The 26724-nt window shown below is 37.0% G+C and overlaps 2 protein-coding genes across 3 annotated transcripts; both read left to right on the top strand.

Annotated features, from left to right (window-relative positions):
• Positions 1-6133: 6133 nt before the first annotated feature.
• Positions 6134-18592, top strand: LOC134796548 (uncharacterized). Its single transcript, XM_063768732.1, has 5 exons — positions 6134-6182; positions 7099-7170; positions 7278-7427; positions 8405-8551; positions 18039-18592. Exons 2-5 carry the CDS (start codon positions 7167-7169, stop codon positions 18518-18520), a joined length of 783 nt encoding a protein of 260 aa, XP_063624802.1. The 5' UTR covers positions 6134-6182; positions 7099-7166; the 3' UTR covers positions 18521-18592.
• A 1335-nt stretch (positions 18593-19927) lies between these two features.
• LOC134796547 (uncharacterized) lies at positions 19928-23638 on the top strand. Of its 2 annotated transcripts, XM_063768730.1 has the most exons (4): positions 19931-20557; positions 20756-20988; positions 21681-21747; positions 22438-23638. In XM_063768730.1, the coding sequence occupies exons 1-4, from the start codon at positions 20128-20130 to the stop codon at positions 23568-23570; spliced, it is 1863 nt and encodes a 620-aa protein (XP_063624800.1). In that variant the 5' UTR covers positions 19931-20127; the 3' UTR covers positions 23571-23638. The 2 variants fall into 2 exon arrangements, with proteins under 2 accessions (XP_063624801.1, XP_063624800.1); XM_063768731.1 differs by lacking the exon at positions 22438-23638 and having other exon boundaries at positions 19928-20557; positions 21681-21755.
• Positions 23639-26724: the final 3086 nt, after the last annotated feature.

The raw sequence follows: 26724 nt of genomic DNA, 5'->3' as shown, positions 1-26724 counted from the left end.
ATCAGATAGCGAATACAGTTTACTTATCTTCAACTATTGTAGGTATCTTTTTGTACTTAACGTTGCAACAGCTAGTATCGAAATGATAACGAATCGTATTGAGCTCTGTCTCAGTGGTATAGAGTCTAATTTTGTATTGACAAGGTGAAAAGGGATTTGTAATGGAATGGAATTTGTAAATTGATAACTCTTTGAGATTAGGGATGAAATGAAATAAGATCAACTATACATTTATTAGATTCGACACCTACAGATTACTATGGTGGTAGCCACCATCAATCATCATCAGACATCGTAAATTTTATAGCATTTTTGGTGCAGCGGAGTGGTGTTAAGGGGCCGGTATATGACGTTTTCGATTTAGACCTCACTTTGTAACCATAATTTGTTCAATAAATGTTTAATAATTGCATTAAATTACACGTAAATTTGTTCACGAAGAAACCGTGTACCGACTCTTCATGCCATTGTATTTTTAATTTGCTGTTATTCTCTACAAATCGACACTAAAAGTATCAAAAAATCAAAATATGGAGTTCCGTTTGAGACAGAAGCAAAACAATTTTGTCTTTGACAGTAATTGAATTATTGTATGATTCTGAAAGCTAGATAATTCAGCTACCAATTTATTATCGATTTATATTTTTACTCACAAAGACAACACAGAAATTCAATCTCAAATGTAAACTTTCGAACAATTTCCATACATTGACGACATCACTCAAAATTCTTCTTCAAGTCAGATGCCCGTTGGGGCTACACCGGAGCACACGTGTACTTCTTGAAATGAAAATGACAGCTTGATTTTCTTGCTTTTGACAATTATATTGACATTAAATCATATACGCACACGAGAAAGTATACCAGTAGATAAATTGTATTTCAAAAAATAGGGTACATAAATATCAGCTCGCGTCTTATTTAAATTTGATTTGCTGTTATAATGGTTGAAAACCGCAGTAAACTATCTTAAAACAATACGATTACAGTCGAATTTAAGTATTATGTTCCTTCAAAACTCGCTTAAAATGAAAAAAGTTTAAAGACTCATCTTTACTGATTGGGATCAATTTTTATTATGCTGGTATCATTTTGCGTCAGTTTAAAAACGTATTTGACTTCTGTACGTCAATGAATTTTGATGACAATTGTAATCTTGTATTATATTATAGAACTTTTATCTTAAAATAATGCCTATTAACAGGAAGAGTTATGTAATTCGTATAAGTAATACCTGAAAGTCTTGTACCTAGATCTGTAATACCATGGATTGCGACGAATAAAGGATTATGATTATGCGGTTCGTTCCGTCTATATGTATAATGCGTGTACGTGCTGTTCTCTGAAAATCTTCAAGAAAAAATAACGGCTAGACCAGCACTAAGTACTAGCGAGTTTTTGCGGCTTTGGAGACCGAGGTGAAGCTTACAGGCCAATAGCGCTCTAGTTATTGTTATGTATACCTATCACGGCTGTTAATCTACGTACAACGGAATGTGTACGATAGCGCCATGTTGCTTTTAGATGATACGGACAACTTGCCGCGCTCTGATTGGCCGATCGTCGCCTAAACGTCAGTTGTCAGTGGTTGTCGCCCATGTTTGTTGAAAACTTTGAACAGTTTAAATTATTTTCAATTGCAATAAAGTGTTGATCGAGTGAAGTTCTTGTACTTATCCTCTCCGCTTTATTTGTGATTCATCCATCACCCAGTTCTGCAAGCATTTATGCATTGTGCAAAATGTATTATCAGTGCTGTGTGTGTAAAACTCTGCGAAAGGACGCTTTTACTTTGTACCGTTTTCCTAGTACTGAGAAAAGACTCATTATGTGGTTGAAGTGTTTGGAAACAAATGGTTTTGGAAATATGTCGCCGGAGCAAGTTCGAAAAGCTTTTATTTGTGAGAAACACTTCGAACAGCGGTTTGTTTCGGCATCGACACGGCGTCTCAACGCGAAGGCTTAAGCCCCTGCTACACGGCAGCCGACAAGCCTACTAACCGTCTGACCTTGGTCTGTCCTTGGTGTGTGGGTCCGTTTGAGTTGTCTGGCTAGACGGTGGCAAACCACAGTGTGTTCAGAACTCGCGGACGGACAACACGTATTGCAAGCGCACAAAATGGCCCCTAACCCAGTGGCGTATGGCCCTAAGGGCGGCGTATGCCACCCCTGGCGGATTGCATTTTGTTTTTCTTCCTTCACTTCTGGGGCAGCAAAACTTATTGGTCGCGGCGCCAAATTTCATAACCTACCTACTCATACTAGTGCAATGACAAAAAAATAAGTTTATGGCAAAAAAATAATTTTTGGTACAAGCTTTTATCGCTGACTGTACTTTTCCTTCCAGAGGCAACTAATATTCGTCGAGACAATTCTAAAAACCCCAAACACAATTAGGTCGCGTTGTTCTATCACAGGGTTCCTATGGCCACCTCCTGTCTCCATCATCAGATCAGCTCTATGGTACCATAATAATGCATTGTCACCCGACTTATATATGTATGCAAATTTTCAGCTCCATCGGAAACTAGAAAGTGGGTCTAATTTAACTTGCAATATTTGACCCGTACAAACATATTTACATACTTACGATTAGGTATATTGCAAGTTAATAAAAAGTTTGTAAAAAAAAAAAGAAAAGGGTATATGAATGAAACGCTGACTCAAAAAACGGCATTTGTTGAGTCATTTCAACTTAATGAATTCGCTGGACTACGCTACGGGGACATATATAACTTTCTGAGAATGAAGAGGAAAGTATTTGATAAATTATTAGAAATGCTACTGAGTACCCATGGCATGTCTATTAACCACACGAGCGCACACGGCGCGTCCTTCAAGCGAAATGGCCTAGTGCGGTCGGCGTCGGGCGGCTACACGGTTCCGGACCGACCGCTCAGACCGCGGTCGCTGGCGCGCGCTCGCATGCCAAGGGCGTCCGGAGGTCAAACGAAATTTTGTTGGTAACAACTGTCTACACGGTCCGGGACAGACCAAGGCCACGCGGTTTGGGGGCTTGTCGGCTGCCGTGTAGCAGGGGCTTTATCCTTCGTTATTCAGTCAAGATGAGATTAACAGTGGGATCCCATCTCATGAAAATGCCGGTAAGTGTAGAAAATGATAAGAAGTGATATAATAAATCAGTCTAATCTAATTCGTATCATTTACGACCATAAAAGATAATGTCATAAACTTCTATGCAATTGATGACTCATGAATCACGGCATGGTGATTTTATTATGTGTAGGTAATACAAAGTGTTTGTTTATTCCTGTAATAAGAGCATATGTTTCTAGTAAGATAATTATTTCATGCGATCGATATTAATATCTTAACACTTGTGTGTTAATTTTAGCTTAGCATTTTTGTACTTCTTTGGGTAAAGATATCATTGGCAAGTGTTGCAGTCTTTTATTAATTATTTTATTTATATAGAAATTTCCCAATCCTAAAAAAACACCATGCAGAATTTGTAGATAAATAATACCACATTTCACTTTAGTTATTTAAAAATAATATTTTGTTATCAATTTTAGAAAACATGGATCCGCTGAAAGAACATGCATATCCCTAGTAGCATTTTCGTTGGGGCCTACGGTGCCAACGGTAGGGAAAACGTTGGGATGAGGTTCGTTCCGTAGCCCACATTAATTTTGTATTGGCCCACCATCGCATTTACCAACATTCGCTGTGGCACAGATGCCCAACAATGGGCCTTTGTGTATTTTGGTACCGTTGGCTAAACAACGATAATATTCGTTGGCCCAATGATGACATATATCGCATTTACCAACATTGGCAGTGGCAGTGATGCCCAACAATGGGCCTTTGTGTATTTTGCTACCGTTCGCTAAACAACGATAACATTCGTTGGCCCAATGGTGACGAATACCGCATTTACCAACATTGGCTGTGGCACTGATACCCAACAATGGGCCTTTGTTTATTTTGGTAACGTTGGCTAATCGACGATATCATCCGATGGCCAAATGACGACAAATATCGCATTTACCAACATTGGCTGTAGCATTGATGCCCAACAATGGGCCTTTGTGTATTTTGGTAACGTTGGCTAATCAACGATATCATCCGATGGCCCAATGATGACAAAAATCGCATTTACCAACATTGGCTGTGGCACTGATGCCCAACAATGGGCCTTTGTTTATTTTGGTAACGTTGGCTAATCAACGATATCATCCGATGGCCCAATGACGACAAATATCACATTTACCAACATTCGCTGTAGCATTGATGCCCAACAACGGGCCTTTGTTTATTTTGGTAACGTTGGCTAATCAACGATATCATCCGATGGCCCAATGACGACAAATATCGCATTTACCAACATTGACTGTAGCATTGATGCCCAACAATGGGCCTTTGTGTATTTTGGTAACGTTGGCTAATCAACGATATCATCCGATGGCCCAATGATGACAAATACCGCATTTACCAACATTGACTGTGGCACTGATGCCCAACAATGGGCCTTTGTTTATTTTGGTAACGTTGGCTAATCAACGATATCATACGATGGCCCAATGACGACAAATATCGCATTTACCAACATTGGCTGTAGCATTGAGGCCCAACAATGGGCCTTTGTGTATTTTGCTACCGTTCGCTAAACAACGATAACATTCGTTGGCCCAATGGTGACGAATACCGCATTTACCAACATTGGCTGTGGCAGGGATGCCCAACAATGGGCCTTTGTGTATTTTGGTAACGTTGGCTAGTCAAAGATATCATCCGATGGCCCAATGATGACAAATATCGTAATTATCAATATTGGCTGTGGCACTGACGCCTAACAATGGGCCTTTGTGTATTTTGGTACCGGTGGCTAAACAACAATAACATTCGTTGGCCCAGTGAGCACAAATATCGTATTTACCAACATTGGCTGTGGTACTGATGCCCAACAATACCAGTTGAGTTTGCTTGTGGCGTCACTAGATGGCGTTACTGTCTCCAAACATCGAAGTTATAGTTATTTTCTCGATTATTCCGGATATGATCATAATATTTTTTAAAAGTAACTTATAAATCTAATAGCTATAACTATAAAATTTATACATAAATTTAAAAAATTGTATTTTACCAACTTTTTCTCAATTTAAATCTCAAAAAACATAAATCTCGCTTACGAAGTTTCGAAGTGCGGTTAGTATATATACAAATTAGAGTGTATAGTAAGTGTACTTGCTTCGGCAGTACATATACTAAAATTGGAACGATACAGAGAAGATTAACAACAACTGCTGCCTAGCCTAGGGCCTTCATGTGGATACAACCAATGCCTACCGTAGTGTAATTGTAATATTTATCAGCAAAGGCCCAACGTCGTATTACACAACCACTTACTTAACGTAGGGTAACTGTAGGACTCGTAAACAAAAGCCCATTACATAATTAGACTGTAGGCATACTATAAATTACACAACTATTTACCTACGGTAGTATTGTAAGAATCCTATACAAGGCCCAACGTTAAAGTTACAATGTTGGCCCTTTGTGGGACAAGCTGTGTTGGGCCTTCAACCTGGTGCACGACTACCTACCGAACTACCTGACTTGCCGTTGGGTAATTGTTGAATTTGCAAACAGAAGCACAACGAAAAAATTGCCCTTTTTGATTTTTTTGCAGTTGGCCCTACAGCAAGCCATACGGCCAAATGTAACAATTAACCAACCATCAAACAAATGTGTATAGGCCCAACCACGGCCCAACCAAAACCACCACCGTTGAATAATTGTATGATTTATTTAAATAGGCCCAACGAAAAAAATACTCTTATGGCCCTCTGTTGGGAATCTTCGGGAGGGCCTTTGTCGAGGGCCCTCCAGCAAATCGTACGGCCAAATGTAACAATTAACCAACCATCAAACAAATGTGTATAGGCCCAACCACGGCCCAACCAAAACCACCACCGTTGAATAATTGTATGATTTATTTAAATAGGCCCAACGAAAAAATTACTCTTATGGCCCTCTGTTGGGAATCTTCGGGAGGGCCTTTGTCGAGGGCCCTCCAGCAAATCGTACGGCCAAATATAACGGTTGCCCAACTAATACGTAAACAAAGGCCCAACAAAATCCCTACAAGAAAATGCTATTAGGGTATGTTCGTAAATCACATGACGACCACACATACTGTCAACAAGTGCCTCAAAAAGGTTTGTTTAATTTTTCTGAAATGCATGATAGCCATGATAGATACTCAATTACATTTTAGGTGCAAATTAATGCCTTCTTATCAAAGACATTATTAATATTATTATGCACATATATATTTCATTAATGGTACTTAGATCTGCAAGCAATGTAAAGAATCAATTTCTTGTATTAAGGTCAGGCATGGCTAGTGTTTCCATGGGCAATATTTTTTTTTATAAAATATCACCACAAAAGTAAAAAAAAGTCAAAAGTATTTATTTGTCAAACATAAGTACAGGTCCCATATACATCACTGTATCACTATGTTGTGCCGTAAGGCATACAATTTTTCATTTATGGACTGTGACTGCATGCTGTGCGCAGTTACCATTAATTATCAAAATCATCTAACAAAAATTCACATACACTATAATTATATGTTATTAAATATTTATCATCCAAAATTATCATTTAAAAGTTAATTAAAATCTATTTATACATAATATGCTTTGTTATCTAAAAATTTAAATAACTTACTTTTGAAACTAATCATGTCATCTGTATTTCTTAGTTCAATAGGAATTTTATTAAAAAATTTGGCGCCATTTCAAATATACTTTTTCTAAATAACTCCGTTTTGGAAGGCAATGAATTTATTTTACCACTCTACCCTACCACAGTAATATTTCCAATAAGGAAACAAAACTGTCAGAGGAAGGACCTACATGCCTTACCAATATACGTACATTTTAATTACGCATGTATATAAGAAAAGCCAAAGTTATCCCATAGAAGTATTTCCGTAACTACCCATAACAAATTTGTAGCAATGTGCACTGTGTAGGTCCTTTGGAAGATATTTTATAATAATTATAAGCCCTTATTAACAATAATTTTCAACGGTTTTAATGTGTTTATTATGTATTTCTGTTTTAGCGTCTCCTGCCATTCCATCCACATCGGGGGTTAAATCAACCGCAGTGGGCCATACACCAAAACAGACTATGGGTAAGCTAAATAAATGAATATGACACTATTTCCTATGTATTTTAATATTATCACAAGTTATTAGTAAATCTTATAAAAAAAAATTAAAGTGCTATTTTATGTTACAGCCGTTTCTATAGCCACAGAACCTGTCCCGACAACTTCAGACATTGAAAAGGAGACCATGCCCGAACTATGCAGCAGCTTTATTACAGAACTTGTTGTAGCTGAGAAGGTTACAGCTTGTATTTCACCTAGTGTACAGTCACACAATGAAGGTTAGTGAATTCTTATCATTTTTACAAGCTTTTATTTACTTTCACCTGACCGTTGTCTGTGTGTAATCAAATCTTGCAAGTTAAATTTGATCCACTTACCGGTTTCCGATTGAGCTGAAATTTTACATACATATGTAAGTCGGGTGACAATGCAATATTATGGTGTCATCGAGGTGATCTGATGATGGAGACCGGAGGTGGCCATAGGAACTCCGTGATAAAACAACGAAACCTAATTGTGTTTGGGGTTCTTAGAATTGTCTCGATGAGTATTCGTTGCTTGTGGAAAAAAAAGTACAGTCGGCGATAAAAGCTTGTACCAAAAATGAAATTTTGGCCAAAAACTTATTTTGTGTTATTGTATGGCAGTGACAGTACATATAATAGTACTTAATCATTTTTAAAGCAATGGCAATATTTTATGTTATTGTATGGCAATGACAGTGTTTACATAAAATAGTACTTAAACTTAATCATTTTTAAAGCAAAGGCAATATACCTATTCCCCACTATCATTTGAAACTTTATTACAATGTGATAGAGTTCAATTTTACATAATTTCTAACACTCTTATGCCCATTATAGGGTTATCTCACTCTGTCTTTCGCGTTATGAATATGATGATAGTCACTGAGTAATGAAAAATCAAATCAAATAAATGTGTCATTCTATTTTAAGTGCTCAGAATCACGAAGTCTCTCTGTTCTAATAGGAGAAAAAAAGCCCCAAGGTTTATATTCCTATTTCGTTACCATTTTCCATACTAAGTGAATGGAAATTTAATAATTTCAGAAGTCAATTTGTGTAACTAGTAATTTTAATGAAACTAAGTTTTACCTGTTCAGGTCTCGAAATTCTTGAATAACGATCATCATGTGTAAGTCTAACTAGAGTATGCCCCGTGCGAGCCTGCTAGAACTGAGGCATGATCCATATGTGTGAGACTGATTGTTTCATAATTGTTATTTCTGTTTCAGCAGTCTTTGTAACAACTGCTGAAGCTGCAATCAAACAATCAAATGCTGAAGAGCAGCAGATTTTGCCAGAAGCAAATATTCCAGAATGTGTTGCGGTTGAGGAGGTTACCTCTACCAATTCACCAAGGGAACAGTCTCAAGTTCAAAGTTAGTATTTACCTTGACAATATTTATATGTGGTATTATCTATGAAAAGGGACCTTATTGTCGATGGCGCTTACGACACTAACATCGATGAGCACTAAACGTAGTAGTTTAAAATTGGTGATTCTGGCCCATTTTAGTTATTTTGATTTCCAATTTAGCAATTAAGTTTCTTTGATTACCACCACCATATTTACAGACTTTTACAAGGATTTCATGCATTATTTTCTAGTATGTATAAGTCCTTGAACTACGTTATTGCTTGTCAGAAACACGACGGCTCATTATTTTCTCGATAGAATCTTAAGTTGAAAACATGCCTAACACTGTCTTTATTTCCTTATGTTAGAAGTACTAGGACGAAAATGTATATGAAACTTACTTCAGTCGATAGCTTTTAAGTAAATCTTCATTATTGCTTGTCCTTTTATCGATACGTTAATTTTTTCATTCATCATTTGATGAATTCAACATTTTGCCTACTAAATTACACCCTACGCGGCAATACCTTGCGCCTATTCCTCACGCCAGTACGCCCGTGACCACTGTCAGCGTCGGACCTGTGCTAGTTTAGCGGACGTTTCATAAAATGGGTAATCACAGTATAAATATGCAAATATGTTATACACACGATGTTTTTCAACATACTTACGAAGAAAAGCAAAATAATTCTTAAATACGGTGACATTTCAGACATTCGTCCGTCATATTGTCATTTTATAACAAGTTGGGCAGCAAAGGCACACACCCATCTAACCAATCCGGAATTCAGTCACGATTGATAAATTGTGTAAACATATTTTAAAAGGCTATAAAATTAATCAAATTGAATAATTTAGACTGGTCACATTTTTGTAAAAATCGATTTCTTCTTGCAAAACATATTACTTTTTGGCAACCGGGTTTTTTAACCTAATTAGACCCCGCTGAATCCGAATTTGCTTGATCCTTGCTCCGGTTGCTTGATCGAATTCTTGACTGGAAGTGAGATATGTGATATTAAAGGTCCCTTTTTTTAGTTTTTCGTAAATAACTCGTAAACGGTGGCCAATATAAAAAAAATGAATTAATAATCTACACAAAATTTTCAATAAAAAAGATTCAGTACATTTTTAGCAGGGATCAATATTTAAAAAGATAATAAAGAGGGAAAGTTAATTATAATAAATTCTAAGGTTCCTTGTTTTTATTTTTTCGTTAATAATTTGAAAAGTATGACTCATAGCAAAAACAAATCTTACACATAAATCATCATCATCATCATGATCTCAGCCATAAGACGTCCACTGCTGAACATAGGCCTCCCCCTTGGACCTCCATACGTGCCGGTTGGAAGCGACCTTAACAAGATCGTCTGTCCATCTTGTGGATGGACGTCCTACGCTGCGCTTGCTAGTCCGTGGTCTCTACTCGAGCACATTTCGACCCCATCGGCCATCTTCTCTGCGTGCAATGTGGCCTGCCCATTGCCACTTCAGCTTGCTAATCCGGTGGGCTATGTCGGTGACTTTAGTTCGTCTACGGATCTCTTAATTTCTGATTCGATCACGTAGAGAAACTCCGAGCATAGCCCTCTCCATAGCTCGTTGAGCGACTTTGAGTTTTGAGATGAGGCCGGTAGTGAAAGACCACGTTTCGGAGCCCTAAGTCATCACTGGTAACACACATTGATTAAAGACTTTCGTCTTGAGGCACTGAGGTATGTCGGACGAAAAGACATTACGTAGTTTCCCGAACGCTGCCCAACCGAGTTGGATTCGGCGGTTGACCTCTTTCTCGAAGTTGGACCTACCTAATTGGACTACTTGTCCTAGGTAGATGTACGAGTCAACAACTTCGAGTACCGAGTTCCCAACAGAGACTGGGATGGGCACAACATTGGCATTTGACATAAGTTTCGTCTTGTCCATGTTCATTTTCAAGCCCACCCGTTGTGAAACTCGGTTGAGGTCATCGAGCATCATGCTGAGTTCCTCCATCGACTTTGCCATGACTACGATATCGTCGGCAAACCGAAGGTGAGTGATGTATTCGCCGTTGATGTTGATGCCAAGTCCTTCCCATTCCAGGAGCTTGAAGGCGTCTTCCATTACGGCAGTAAACAGTTTCGGAGAGATAACGTCTCCCTGCCTTACGCCTCTTTGCAATGGAATCGCCCTCGTGCTCTGCTCCTGTACTCGGACCGACATGGTGGCATTATTATACAAACACTTCAACACTTCGATGTACCGATAGTCAATATGGCATCGCTGAAGAGACAAGCACCGCCCATGTTTCCACCGAATCGAAGGCTTTCTCATAGTCCACAAACGCTAAGCATAATGGCAAGTTATACTCTTCGGTCTTCTGTATAACTTGCAGCAGCGTATGGATGTGGTCTATGGTACTATAGCCTTTTCGGAAACCGGCTTGTTCGGGAGGCTGGAAGTCATCAAGTCTGTGTTCGAGACGGTTCGTGATGACCCTTGAAAACAGCTTATAGACATGGCTCAGAAGCGTGATGGGTCTGTAGTTCTTCAATAGGTTGTTATCACCTTTTTTGAAGAACAACACCACCTCGCCTCTATTCCATGTTTCAGGCGTTATGCCCTCGGACAAGGCGGAATTAAAGAGCTTCTGGAGGACTTTAAGTACCGGTGTTCCACCCGCTCTCAGAAGCTCTGAAGTGATTTCGTCTTTGCCCGGCGCCTTGTTGTTCTTAAGCTGCTTCAGGGCCATCCTAGTCTCGTACAGACTGATGTCCGGGATATCTTCGGTATAATGTCGGGACAGCTTGGCTCTTGGACCTCCTACCAAGCTGTCAACGGGCTTTGCGATCGAAGTGTATAACTGTCCATAGAACCTCTCGATCCCACCTAAAACCTCCGCTTTGCTCGACGCTATGCTGCCATCTTCCCGTTTCAGCTTTGTCAGCTGGCTTTGCCCAATAGACCCTTGCTTTGCTTGCGTTGCTTTGTCCTTTGCGAACACTTTGGAGCCTTGGTTTCGCTCAATAGTCTCTTTAATACGGTTAGTATTAAAGAGACGCAGATCATGTCGCAAGGACTTAGATATACGTCTATTGAGCTGCCTATATGACTCCGCGTCATCGGGAGACTGCAACTGTAGCGAGCGTCGTTCAGCCATGAGGTTTAAGGTTTGCTCGGTCAATTTCTGAGGTCTATCTTTACGGCGGGGTCTAAAAAACTTAGACCCTACTGTGTGGACAGTTTCCACTAGCCCGTCGTTGATTTCGTCCACTGAAGCCAAGTTCTCTAGGCAAGCAAAGCGGTTAGAGAGCTCGAGTTGAAAGCTTTCGGGGTTTTGAACATGGGCTCGAGTAGGTCGGAGCGTAGACTTCATCAGGCTGGACCTTTCAAGTTTAATATTGATATTCAGTGTGCCTCTTACGATGCGGTGATCACTACCGGTCTTTACCCTGTTGATCACACATAAATAATAAACATAAAATTTCCTACAAGAAACATGTAGAACACTTTTCGCTAGGATCAATATTTAAAAAGACAAAGCAGCCGGTAAGTTAATTACAATCAATTTTAAAGTCCCTTTTTAGTTTTTTGTAAATAACTCGTAAACGGTGTCCCATAGCAAAATAGGTTTTATGAATAAATAATCTACATAAAATTTCCTGCAAAAAACATCTGAACACTTTTCTCTAGGATCAATATTTAAAACGATATTAAAGGAAGAAAGTTCATTACAATCAATTCACATGTCACTTTTTTTAGTTTTTAGGGTCCCGTACCTCAAAAGGAAAAAACGGAACCCTTATAGGATCACTCGTGCGACTGTCTGTCTGTCTGTCCGTCTGTCACAGCCCATTTTCTTCAAAAGTACTGGACCAATTAAGTTGAAATTTGGTACACACATGTAAATTCGTGACCCAAAGACGGACATCTTACGTAAACAAATGAATTTTAAACATGGAGGCCACTTTTTAGCCAAGGGGGGTTAGTTAACATTAAGAACCTATTTTGCTATGGGCCACCGTTTACGAGTCATTTACGAAAAACTTAAAATAGGGACCTGGAAATTGATTATAATTAACTTATCCCCTTTAATACCTCATTAAATATTGATCGTAGCGAAAAAGTGTACAAAACCTTTTTTGTGGACAATTTTATGTTCAATATTTACGTATAATATTTTTTACAACTGCCCCCGTTGCAACCGTTTACGAGTTATTTACGAAAAAAAAGCGACCTGTGAACTGAATGTGATTAACTTTCTTCCTTTAATATCGTTTTAAATATGGATCCTAGAGAAAAGTGTTCAGATGTTTTTTGCAGAAAATTTTATGGAGATTATTTATTCATAAAAACCTATTGTGCTATGGGACACCGTTTACGAGTTATTTACAAAAAACTAAAAAGGGACTTTAAAATTGATTATAATTGACTTACCGGATGCTTTGTCTTTTTAAATATTGATCCTAGCGAAAAGTGTTCTACATGTTTCTTGTAGGAAATTTTATGTTTATTATTTGTGTAAAATTTGTTTTTGCTATGAGTCATACTTTTCAAATTATTAACGAAAAAATAAAAACAAGGAACCTTAGAATTTATTATAATTAACTTTCCCTCTTTATTATCTTTTTAAATATTGATCCCTGCTAAAAATGTACTAAATCTTTTTTTATTGAAAATGTTGTGTCGATTATTAACGTTTAACATTTTTTTTTTATTGGCCACCGTTTACGAGTTATTTACGAAAAACTAAAAAAAGAGACCTTCAAAAATTGATTATAATTAACTTTCCCGCCTTAATATCTCTTTGAATATTGATCCTAGCGAACAATTGTACGGAATCTTTCTTGTAGGCAATTTTATGCAGATTACTTATGTTTAAGAAAATTTTTGCTATGCGCCACCGTTTAAGAGTTATTTACGAAAAACTAAAAAAAAAGGGACCTTTAATATCAACTATCTCACTTCCAGTCAAGAATTCGATCAATCAACCGGCAATTTCGGATTCAGCGGGGTCTAATTAGGTTAAAAAACCCGGTTGCCCGGTTAATATGTTTTGCCAGTCGAAATCGATTTTTACAAAAACATGATCAGTCAAGTATACACTCATATTGTATACATATAATTAATAATTATTTAGGTACACTCACCGACCTCACCGTCTTACCTACCATTTTTAGGGTTCCCTACCCAAAGGGTAAAACGGAACCCTATTAGTAAGACTCCGCTGTCCGTCCGTTCGTCCGTCCGTCTGTCAGCAGGCTGTATCTCACGAACCGTGATAGCTAGACAGTTGAAATTTTCACAGATGATGTATTTCTGTTGCCGCTTTAACAACAAATACTAAAAAGTACGGAACCCTCGGTGGGCTCAGTGGGCGAGTCCGACTCGCGCTAGTCCGGTTTTTAATTTAATTAAGTACTCATCAAAATTCGAATTTACTAATAAATCTTTTTCAATATTAATTGCCGAACTAAAAATCCCGGAACTGACGATTCAGAATACCGATGTCGTCAGAATAAGGACGTAGACGTGCTGCGCGGGAATGGTGCGGTGCGCCGCGCGGGGCGCCCGCCTGCCCGTTCTACCACTCGTCTGCTTCACCCCCTTGAAAACGTAAAACTCGAGTATAAGAGCGCCTTAAATATTCTATACACTTTTTCGCTAGGATCAATCTTCTTCTCCTTCAACCTAGCGTTTTAGCTAAGCGTCCGGTCTTCAGCATCCTCTGGTGTGAGTAGATTTTAAGTAGATTACTTATGTATCAGAACATTTTTTGGTACAGGCCACCGTTTACGAGTTATTTACAAAAAATATTAACAATTGATCATATTTAACTTTTTACCTTAAATATTTTTTAAAATACTGATCCTAGCGAAAAAGTGTATAGAATATTTAATGTAGACAATTTTACGCAGATTACTTATGTATCAGAACATTTTTGCTACAGGTCACCGTTTACGAGTTATTTATAAAAAACTACAAAGGGACCTTTAAACCCGATGACTGATAAGTTCATCAGCGTCACATAACATAAATTGACCTCCGCATTGGATAGACAGCAACATTGAATGTTCCAGTAATCAAAGAAACTTAATTGCTAAATTGGAAATCAAAATAACTAAACTGGGCCAGAATCCCCAATTTTAAACTACTACGTTTCGTGCTCATCGATGTTAGTGTCGTAAGCGCCATCGACAATAAGGTCCCTTTTCATAGATAATACCACATATTTGATATTTTAGCCGCAATTTGTACATTGTAGTACAATTAAGTATAAAGTACCTGGGAGATTGAGTTTTGCTCGGAAAACATATAAAAACGCTTTACACACTAATTCAATCGTCCTAACTGGCATCCTAACTAAACAAATGGTTCTAGTTAGTGCAGTCAGAGTCTTACTAAACGCAGTTACAAAGAACCGTGTCCCGATTTGGGCCATGGTGCGTCCATTAATGAATCGCATACTAACGGATAGGGGTTTACGAGTACATTCACGGAAAAATAGTTTCATTGTTAATCAAAGTGGGCATATGATTATAGGCAACCCAACACTGGTGGCTTTAATTGCCGTTTATGTCTGAAGATTCTTCAAGGATATTGTCAAATCTTATAAAATATGTCTCCCATTTCTGTTCATAGACGTTTTATTATTGTGTTAGATGCCTTGCATACTCTTATTACCAAATAATGGGCTAATTTGGTTAATTTTTTTTAATGAGTTTTTCGGAACTTATGTACGAAATATCATTTGATATTTGCCAGTCGCTTTTCGGTGAAGGAAAAACATCGTGAGGAAACCGGACTAATCCCAATAAGGCCTAGTTTCCCCTCTGGGTTGGAAGGTCAGATGGCAGTCGCTTTCGTAAAAACTAGTGCCTACGTCAAATCATGGGATTAGTTGTCAAGCGGACCCCAGGCTCCCATGAGCCGTGGCAAAATGCCGGGATAACGCGAGGAAGAAGGAGAATGCGCTAATTTGGCCCGGTAGCAACGAAATCATACCGTATACCCAAAAGAAGGGGAGAGGGGAAATAGTCGGCTCCCCAGGTCTAATCTATGCTATATTTCTTCATTTTATTAGCAATAAGGGCAAGTTATATATCATTTTTGTATAATTTAGAGACGAGGAATTCATTTTTGAAATAATCGTTATACCTTTTCATACAAATAAACTGAATTTTGCACAAAAAATGAATATTATATGTATTTTAGGACAATTTTGGCCTTTACAATCACAGTGTGGTGATTTATACTAAATAAAATATTGGACAATTTAGCTCATTTATTCCTCATTCTAAAAAGTATCACTTTATAATAGGCACTCATATATTTTTTGTGAATAATAATTTGTAGCGCGCGGCGGTAACGATTTCCATTTAAATTGAATTATGGCCAAAGTCAAACATTTTAAAATGTTAAAAAAAACTGAATCTGTCATTTGAAAAGTATGAATACAATGTTTCAATATTTTACAGATAAATTACATAGGCCAAGCAATAAGAAGGTATAGAGGGAAATGCTAGGAACACAATTTTTGACTCCGTAACTTTGTTTGGACTAGTTAGGTTAGGAGGTGAACATATCAAAAGTCCCCGGCCGTAGCCCCGGTGCTGGGGGTAGAGGGGGAAAAGAAGGTCTCATTTTTCGGTTTTTCACTTATATCTTGGAAACTTTGCGTCTTAGCGACATGACTACTAAGACAAACTAAAAGCTGATAATTCTTTTTACAAGTTTTATTAAGTCAAGTTTTTCGATATCTTAAATAGTTTTTGAGATATCCGCTCTTGAAAGTTTATTTTAGGGCTTTCAATTTTATCTTGATATCTACATTAGTGAAGCTGATAGGCCGTGTTTGGTATCATTTGTTTGGGGGGGGATGTCGCTAAGACGCAAAGTTTCCAAGATATCAGTGAAAAACCGAAAAATTAGACCTGCTTACCCCCCTCTACCCCCCAGCACCGGGGCTACAGCCGGGGACTTTTGATATGTTCACCTCCCAACTAGTCTAAACAAAGTTACGGAGCCAAAAATTGTGTTCCTAGCATTTCGATATAGGCTATGCACTATATCTAATGATATATAAGTTACTTCGGGACGCGACATGGCCCAGAACCCATACTATCCGGAATACGGTTCTTTACGATTTAGGAAGGATTTTGGATTAAGTAAGTGTTAGTGTCCGACCGAAACATGTTTTTTTGCCGAAACCGAAACCGAAACCGAATGTTCGGCTTTGGCTCTAGTTTCGGCCGAAACCGAAACCGAACCTTTTGTAGACTTGTTAAAATCGTTAAAAAAATGTCATAAAACCGCTTTTACACACATATTATGGAGCTGTCAACACCCAATGTCCTTGAAATTGACGTTACTTTAGCAGTTTTTTAAGAAAATTACTAGAGTTAGACCAAGATGATTCTGCAACGATTTTGACAACACACGCAGTGCAAGTGTTATTATAAACGTCAAAACTTCTATGAAATTATTACGTATAAATAACATTTGCACTAGTTGCACTGCGTATGCTATCAAAATAATTGCAGAATTTTCTTAGTCTAACTCTATTCATTCACCAGTCAAGTAAACATGTAGATACAGGGTCAACCAAAACAAAAACGCGAGCGCAGCGAGCGCGAAATTTTTTGTTAAAATATCGCAAGGCCGGGTACCGATCTTCACCTGGGCCTAAAAGTCCGAAGTACCCCAGTGAGGCGAACTTTCATGCGAAGTCAAAGCCGTGCTTCAGGCTTCAGGATAAGTAGTTGAGCACAAACTCCAACCAACGTCCATTGTATTAAAAAGCGAGATATTTCCTTGAGCGCTGGTGGCCTAGCGGTAAGAGCGTGCGACTTTCAATCCGAAGGTCGCAGGTATAAACCCCGGCTCGTACCAATGAGTTTTTCGGAACTTATAGGTATACGAAATATCATTTGATATTTACTATTTGCTTTTCGGTGAAGGAAAAACATCGTGAGGAAGCCGGACTAGTAGTAGTAGTAGTACTAGTAGTAGTAGTAAACTCTTACGTACTACTACTAGTCCCGATAAGGCCTAGTTTACTCTCTGGGTTCGAAGGTCAGTCTGATGGCAGTCGCTTTCGTAAAAACTAGTGCCTACGCCAATTCTTGGGATTAGTTGTCAATTGGACCCCAGGCTCCCATGAGCCGTGGCAAAAATTCCGGGATTACGCGAGGAAGATGATGAGTTTTCTTATTATTCCTTTGTTGTACCTATACATGAATCAGTATATTATGTAGGTACATATTAATATTGTTGTCCTACTTATTCCCCAACTTTTGGTCTTTGTCACATAGTTTAGTTTCATAGTACGAAGTACCATTTCGTAAGTTTCGGCCCGGCCGAAAGGTTCGGCCGTTTTTTGGCCGAAACCGAAACTACAGCCGAAACATGATTTTTTGGCCGAAACTGGCCGAAACCGAAACCGAAACCGAACCTTCGGTCGGACACTAGTAAGTGTCCACATAAAAATTTCCTAAATTAAATTAAATGCTTATATTTTTCAGGTGTTGTTGAAGTTAAAGTTCAAAGTGCGAAAAGGCCACAGAAGCAGAGGAAACGATTGATTGGGAAATTAATGAACCTGACACCAACGGGCCGAATGATATACGACGAATATAAAAAATCTAAACGTCAGGCAGATTTTTACCACAGGGCTAAGAGGGCCTTGAAATTCAACAAAGAGAAATCCTTTCAAGAATTGACAAAAGACATGAATCCGTATGCGAAAACTATTTTGAAAATGCAAATCAACCTTTGCAATAAAAATAAGAAAGGGCGTCGATTTTCATTGGAAGAAAAACTAATAGCACTGTCGATAATGAAACAAAGCCCTAAGTGCTATAGGTTCCTGCACAAAATTTTTATCCTGCCGTCGCGATCGACTCTAAATAAAATGGTTGCAGGACTTAAGATCGAGTCTGGGATTTGTCCTCAAGTATTTGAAGTAATAAGAAGAGAGGTATGTATCTACGTCATAAAATCTTAGGATCTACATTAAGTAATTGATAACTGAGTTAAACAATATCATGAAATCATAATTTTTAATAAAAAATACATTGCGAAGATTGTAAAAAAAAAACTAAAGCAAAAAAGGCATATTAAATTTGAACTTTCGTATTTTGATCACATATTAAAACAGTTAAGACCTGGTCTTACGCGAATTTATTGTGTAACCTTAATTTCCGACGTTTCGACACAGGTTTCAGTGGTCGTGGTCGCAGCTAACTGATGTCCTAGTAAAAAAAAATCGCGTTGGACCCGGTTTTAAATATATTTTAATAAAAGGAATATTGTTTTCATTTTGTTGAAAATTATAGAGTTTCATTGTTGACCGAAGCGAAGCGAAGGTCTACGTTTTGACTCGGGCATTTTGCTTTCGTATGTCCGGATGTTCTCCTCTACAGGTCGCAATTCTTAACCGATTCTCGTGAAATTTTGTGACCGAATTTTATGACTAAATACATTTTTTTTGTCAATCCGGTTTTTAGAAATTTTTAAAAATGGCGGAGTCGTGATACCTGGCGCCTAAACAAATAGTCGTATCGATATCATAAGACTTTTTTCTTTTTGAAACATGTTTACAGAGTTAATAGCAAAAAATGCAGAAAAAAATTATCGCTGGTTTAGGCGGTATTTAGATATTTAATTTTAACTAATTTTAATTTGAGAAGGAGTAGCTAAATTTCGTCAACCCATCTAAGAACTATTTGGCTCAGTTTGTAAACGTTCGCTTTTTCTGTTTGTACAGAGGGTCTGGGTTCGATCCCCAGTAATTGTATGCTGGGATATTATAACTTTTTGTATTTTTTTACATATAAATTTCGTATTGTTTTTCTTTAATTTACTATACACCGTGTTTTTATTGAATTCCGTTAACTTCGGGGTATAGTTAAGTACGTTTATAAGAACTAAATGGCATAGTTAATTTTCAAAAAAAAAAAAAATTTTTTTGTTTTCTTTTTTGTTTTTTTTTTGTTTAAAAAGTAATTAAATGTAGCATATAGCGTTGTTGTAACACGGGCATTACATTTAACTCAACCAAACAATTGAAATCTGTGACATATCAATGTCATTTCGTACATCAATCGACCGAGATTGTACTTAAGTTTAGTAGCAAATGTATGAACTCATTCTAAATACTAATCAATATGTAAGCCGGCCCTAAGGCAAGTGTACACGCTTGTAGAGGCCTTATAGTAAAAAAATAAATTATGGATTATCTCCGAAATGGACTTAATTAGAACATCGGTGTCTTTGAGAAAGTTACTTGATTTAAGCTCAGGAATGCACCCTTGAAATTAACGGAAATAAAAAAAAACACGGTGTATTTAAAGCTCTTAGCACCATGTTATTTCAAGCTCTGCTCGCGAGGTCTACAGCTCACAGAGCCACTAGTAATAATTGTAATTTAAAAGGGACCTTGACCCGCGCTGTGAGTCATTCTTGGCTGTCCATCGAAATTGAACGCAGCAAGTGTGATAGGTACCTTTTCACTGGCGGTTTATTTAGTAGTTTCATATTGTGTTGAATTTTAGATTTATTAAGGGATCTTAGATATAATTTAGTTTTATTTATATATATACATTTAGTTAAATGTTTTTAACGCTTATCTATGTATTTAAATTTCAGACCGAAAAATGGAGCTACAAAAAAAAACTGTGTTCAGTCATATTTGACGAAATGTCTTTAGAGGCTGGCTTGTCTTATGACAAAAACAAAGATAAAATTAATGGGTTAGTAGAGCTTGGCGAGAGAAAAAATGATTTCGCTGATCATGCCCTCGTGTTTATGTTGAGAGGAGCTGTCCACAAGTGGCAGCAGCCAATAGCCTTTTATTTTTGCCAAGGCGCTACTAAAGGCACAGAATTAAAAAGTATACTCGTGGATATTATCACAGCGGTTGTAGGATGCGGGTTAAAGCCGATATCCCTTATTTGCGACCAAGGGTCAGCTTTCCAAGCGGCTCTAAATTGCCTGAAGGCTGACACAGCGCGTGACCAATTACTGACAAATCAGGAACCAGGTTAGTAGTACTTATAGGTTTAATAACACTTTGAATTGATGTATGTTAAATAATTCTTCAAGGCTTAATTTTTTTTACCATAGCGCGGGGCAGATCATTGCAAAGCCATCGTAAAACAGTTGTAACTCGAAAATAGAATAAGATATTTCAAAGGTGTGATATTTGAAGTGTTTTTTTAATTTTCTGTGTTTTTTTTAGATGGCACAGTAACAATAAACGAAGTCAAACTGATGGTTATATTCGACCCTCCTCATCTTATTAAAGGATTGAGAAATAATTTTTTGAATAAAGACATTTCCTTTGAAGGAAAATTATCCACATGGAGAGACATCGTGGATGTATACGAAACGGACTGCAATAATATGGAAACAAGAATGCTGCATAAGTTAAATGACCAGCATGTGATACCTGAAAAAATTAAAAAGATGAAGGTTGGTGCCGATTTTTACTAAGACTGCGCAGAGCGTCAAGTGACGCCCTCATTAGGGGGTTTGTGTTTTCTAATAAACCAATTAATTTCTGTATAAATAAGTATATATTAGTGTTGTCCTACTTATCCCACAATAATTAATCTGTGATATAGTTTTATATGTTACTTACTTTTGACTTCATCACTTGAACGGAAAAAAGTGGCCACCATTTGCCATTTAGATGATGTAGCAAAATAAAGCTATGAGACAATAATGATTATAATGAACAAAAGTTGGTGAAATCAATAGGGCTACAATTTTAATATATATACTTACACTTACTGGATTATAGACAAATGGATTGGTTTATTAGAAAACACAATAATGAGGGCGTCACTGACTCACTTGACAGTCGATACCCTCTCAATGTGTGAAATCTAGTATAACTAAAGATTTTCTTATACAATCAACTAGCATATGCTTTACCTATGTACTGTAGTAAATGGTTCCGTCCTTATAATCAGCCTATAGATGCATTGAGAATGTTATGACCAGTTGGAATATTTTAATGATTTTATATCCTAATACTCAAGTAATTTATACTACATTCACATTGCTGCATTTTATCCGCTAAAATATAGTTTGGTTATTGGTATTTTAATATATTAACGATATATTACATATTGAGTACTGAAATATATATTTCTTTTCAGGTCAAGAACTGTGTAAAAGTATTTAGTTACACACTGTCTTCGGCTCTATCTTACACAGCCAACTTCTGTAAGTAATTATTTTTTCTCCTTTTCACTAACATAAATAGTTAGGTACCCATTTGTAGAATGCAAGAGTAAAAATATAGTTATACTGGGTGTGGCCTGTAACATGAGCAAATAATTAAAACATAGACTCTACTCCTTAAACGGTGACACTTTTGTTCAACAACTTTTAAAAATTATGAAGTATTTTGACTCCCTATTTTTCATACAAAATAAATATTATCTTCAATGGACGCCATCGCCGCGCCATATCATTGTGATAGACGTTGCTTGTCACGCCTTAAACATAACAAAATTCGCAATACATTGCGTCTTAGAATAAACTTTAAAGTGTATTAGAAATCAAACCACAAGTTATTTTTTAAAGTCGCTGAACAAATGTTGGTCAGTATGAGGAGTACAGCCTACAGTTTAATTTTTTGCTCATATTACAGGCCACACCCGGTATATAGGTACATATCTAGATTAATATCCGGTAGACCGAGAAGACTCAGAACACGAATCCCTACTTATATTATATGCGAAAATATTTGTCTGTCTGTTGCTATAAAGTGCTGCAGGGAATGAAATGAAATTTATGAAGATAGAACAATAGGTATAGATAGTGAATACTATTGATGATAAAGTACCTACTTGAACTTCACAAATCTATTATGCATAAAATAAACAAATATGGTCATTTTCTTGTTTTTAGCTCACTATGCGGACGGCAGACCTGTGAGTGAAACATTAAGAAACACTGCTGAAACAGTTTTGTTCTTTGATAAATTGTTTGATAGCATCAACGGATCAGCAACCTATTCACAAAAGAAAGGAAAAGAGCTACGCTGTGCAGTGACAGAAAAATCTAAGCACCATGAATTTTGGCCGGAGAGCATCGAGAAACTGGAAAAAATTAAATATGTAGATTCCAAGGGAAATCCGAAATCCGTGCCTTCCTTAAAAAACTTTATTGCCACGGTAAAAACATTCATGAAGCTGTGGCAGTTTTTTAAGAGCAAAAATATGACAATAATGCGCCCAAGGTTCTTCAATTCAGATCCAATTGAAAACTTCTTTGGCCAAGTCAGGGCCTATAATTATAGGAACAACGACCCCAACTGCCACAGTTTCAAGAACACCTTTAAATCATTATTGATTACTAGAATGATAAAGTTTCATGGTGACGCTTATAATTGTGAGGATGACTCGGCAGACCAAATAATTAATTTAAAATCATTATTTGAAGATAGTGAAACTGCTAGGGTCGAGCCGGGTCATCCCAAAGTAGGAGATGTAGAAGATACTGTAGAAGAGGCCCAACGGGAGCAACTAAATGTTCTCCATTCGCGAGCGTACACTGCTGGATGGGTGGTAACAAAAACAATGCAGAAATATAATAATCAATGTGACAGTTGCAGAAAAAGCCTTACTACTAAAGAAGGCGCAATCCACAAATGGATTCATCAAAGAGAGTATGATGCCGCCACGAAACGCCTTACTTACCCATCCAGAGGTGCTGTTCGGTGTTTCGGTACAATTATTAAAGAAACAAACGGATTCTTGGAACACCGAGCCCATGAATTAAATCTGACGGCCAAAATTATGGAAAAAATTTTGTTCAACAATCCATTTAGTTTCTTTAAATGTACCACACACCGTGAAATTTTGTCATATTTTATTTCCGTGACAGTAAAGTTCTCGATTACAAATTGGTGCAATAACATTAATAAAATATTAAAAGGAACGGATATTGTGCGGATAAAAAACCGCACTTTGCCTGCGATGCAGCAGAAAGCTTTTTTAAAATATAAGAAAAGACTGAGGAATAAATCGTTTAATAAATAAAATTGTGTTTTATTTAAATTATTGCGACAAGTGTAGTTCCCGGCATTTAAATTGAACACTGACTCAATTTTACTGTATAAGTCGGTGTTCAATTTAAATGCCGGGAACTATATCAATTATAAGTATTAATTTCCTAAGGAGGAGGGGTGGGGGGGGGCTGGTCACGCAAGGTTGGCTGTATACGTTACGTCCTTTGCTACGCATCAATTCAAAATTTAAAAAAAAGAAACGTCATACATGACTAGGAGTACAGATAAAATATACTTGTCTAACGTACATAGTCTTTGTTCCCGAGTTGGCGGTCTGATCTCTTTGTAGTCTGTGATACCTATGTATCGAATGTTTTATAAATTACCTATAAAAAGCAATGTTTTATTTCGATTAGGTCTACATTTTGTGCATATTGCATATCTGAAGTATTTTCGTACTAAACTTGAAACTTTCGTTGAAACTAAATAAAATAATTATTCCAAATGTACAGTCGCCTGCAATTTATGTTACACAACGAAGGCCGCAAAAATATCTGACACGATCTTATTTGTAGAACCATAAGACCATGTCACATATTTTTGCGGCCTTCAAAGAGTAGGTACCGTCATTATCACCAACTTTGCCCGCTTATTTTTAAAAACGAATTTCTCAAAAAACATCACATCATATGACTTTTTTTGCTCAGCACGTCCATTGTGATCAAACGCATCAGTTTATTTGAAAAAAAAAAATATTTTTTATCGTGTTTTTACTCATTTTTTTGCGTTTTAGAGGGCGGGCAAAGATATCCGGGGTTTTCGCCAACATTGCCCACGTCAATTTGGTATTCAAATACAGCTCGTATGATGATGATGTCTAAGGATCACTTAAAGGTTTTGGGCAATCCTACCATTCCCTGTTAATAACTTAGCGATAAGTGTAAAAACTTAAAAATAAATTTGCTGGGCAATGTTGCCTACCCGTTTTTGCCCATTTCCAAATAAGGCTCGCCTAAGCATTTTACAAAGGCTAGGGTTGTCACTTTTGAGAAAATCTGTTACAATAGTTTAATGGCCAAAAATATGATTTTTGTTGTGTTTTTCATTCGTTAACGGGATAAAACATCTAAATAAAGGATAATAAGACAAATTAAATAGGCTGCTATTTAACTGATCACCAGATTTAGTAAAATTTAATACCAAAAAAATCTATTTTACCACCCTAAAATCATGAATGATCACCAAAATTATAACACCATTTTAATGTGAAATGATTACCAATTTTATTACATTTTACTATCCTTTTAAAGGAAATGACACCAAAATAATCATTATTAACCCAAAAATAGTCAATGATTACCAAATTTCAATCCCCATTTTAATGTGAAATGATAACCAAATTTTTACATCTTGCTATCCTATTAAAGAAAATGACACCAAAATAAATATTGTAAACCCAAAAATAGTAAATGACCACCAAAATTAGAACTCCATTTTAATGTAAAATGATAACCAAATTTTTAAATCTTGCTATCCTATTAAAGCAAATGGCTCCAAAATAATCATTGTAAACGCAAAAATAGTAAATGATCACAAAATTGTAACCACATTTTAATTAAAAATGTGCAATCTATCTATACATATAATAAAGCTGAAGAGGGTCGAAAGTCTGTACATGGAAGATATTTGAAAAAAAGTTGGCTGGGGATACTTAGAATTGATAACAGAACACGTTCCAACAGTTTTTAGAATTTTTGTCTGTTTGTCTGTTTATCTGTTTATCTGTTTTTCTGTTTATTTGAACGCGCATCACGTGAAAACGGCTGAACGGATTTTGATGAAAACTTTACTAATCTATCGAGAAAATCCCCGGCCAGGTTATAGGTTATAAAAATTCAACCCCTAAAAGGGGGGGTAGCCACAACACTCGATTGACTTAAGTTTGCCCCTGAATCGTATGGCGCTACTTAGGAAGGAGGGGCAAACTTTTTTCAAATATGTACTAACACTATAGATTACTCTGGTACACTAACAAATGGCGCTGAATTTAATACGATTTGACATAAATAAGCCACCGAGGAAGGATTTTGCCAAATTAACTCTAAGTTTAGAAGACCCCTCTTCTAAAATTTCAATCAATCGTACGGATATCAACAAATTTAATTGAATAATTGTGTTGATTTAATAATACAACAAAATTAAACGACAGTATATTAATTGCCCCTCATTGCACAGTGCCATCTTTTGGGGAACTGAGTAAACATTAAGTAGGTAACCAAGAAAAAATGAGTTTACCATAGTTACGTAGTGGTAAAATAAACACACATATCAACACTCGATTTATTTTCTCCGTCATAAATTATACCTAATCGTAATTATATCGCATCCATATCAAATCCATATCCATACGTATCGCCTCCTTAAGCACTTAATAATGGCCACGAAGGTGGGTACTTTGAAAAAAAAAAACATTGTCATTTGCAGTGCCGGATTTTCTTTTAAGCAAAATAAGCACTTGCTTAGGGCATCATTGTCTAGGGGCACCAAAAATTATCGAAAAATTTACGCGTTCGCTTCGCTCGCGTTTTCAATAAATTTCTAAGATATGATAAATGTGACATTCGGTTGGCGACTGCAGCAGCATTACTCTGCTGCAACGTTACTGCGGCAGGACTGTCAATTTTCGTGATAAAATGATGTGACTGATTTCCATACTAAAAGTAAAAATGTACAACTGTCTATCAAAATGCTTTTTTTTATATCGAGAAATTTTCGCGCTCGCTTCGCTCGCGTTTTCAATAACTTTCTAAGATATGATAAAAGTGACATTCAGGTGGCGACTGCAGCAGCATTAGGTACTCTGTTGCAACGTTACTGCTGCGGCACTGTCCATTTTCGTGATAAAATGATGTGACTGATTTCCATACTAAAAGTAAAAATGTACATCTGTCTATCAAAATGCGTTTTTTATATCAAAACATTTTCGCGCTCGCTTGGCTCGCGTTTTCAATGACTTCCTAACATATGATAAAGGTGACATTCGGGTGGCGACTGCAGCACCATTAGGTAATCTGTTGCAACGTTACTGGTGCGGCACTGTCAATTTTCGTGATAAAATGATGTGACTGATTTCCATACTAAAAGTAAAAATGTACAACTGTCTATCAAAATGCGTTTTTTTATAT

Source organism: Cydia splendana, chromosome 13 (genome assembly GCF_910591565.1).
Source record: "Cydia splendana chromosome 13, ilCydSple1.2, whole genome shotgun sequence".
NCBI classification, from domain to species: domain Eukaryota; kingdom Metazoa; phylum Arthropoda; class Insecta; order Lepidoptera; family Tortricidae; genus Cydia; species Cydia splendana.
Note: the sequence above shows the minus strand (reverse complement) of the source record. Positions and strands in the feature narration are given on the sequence as shown.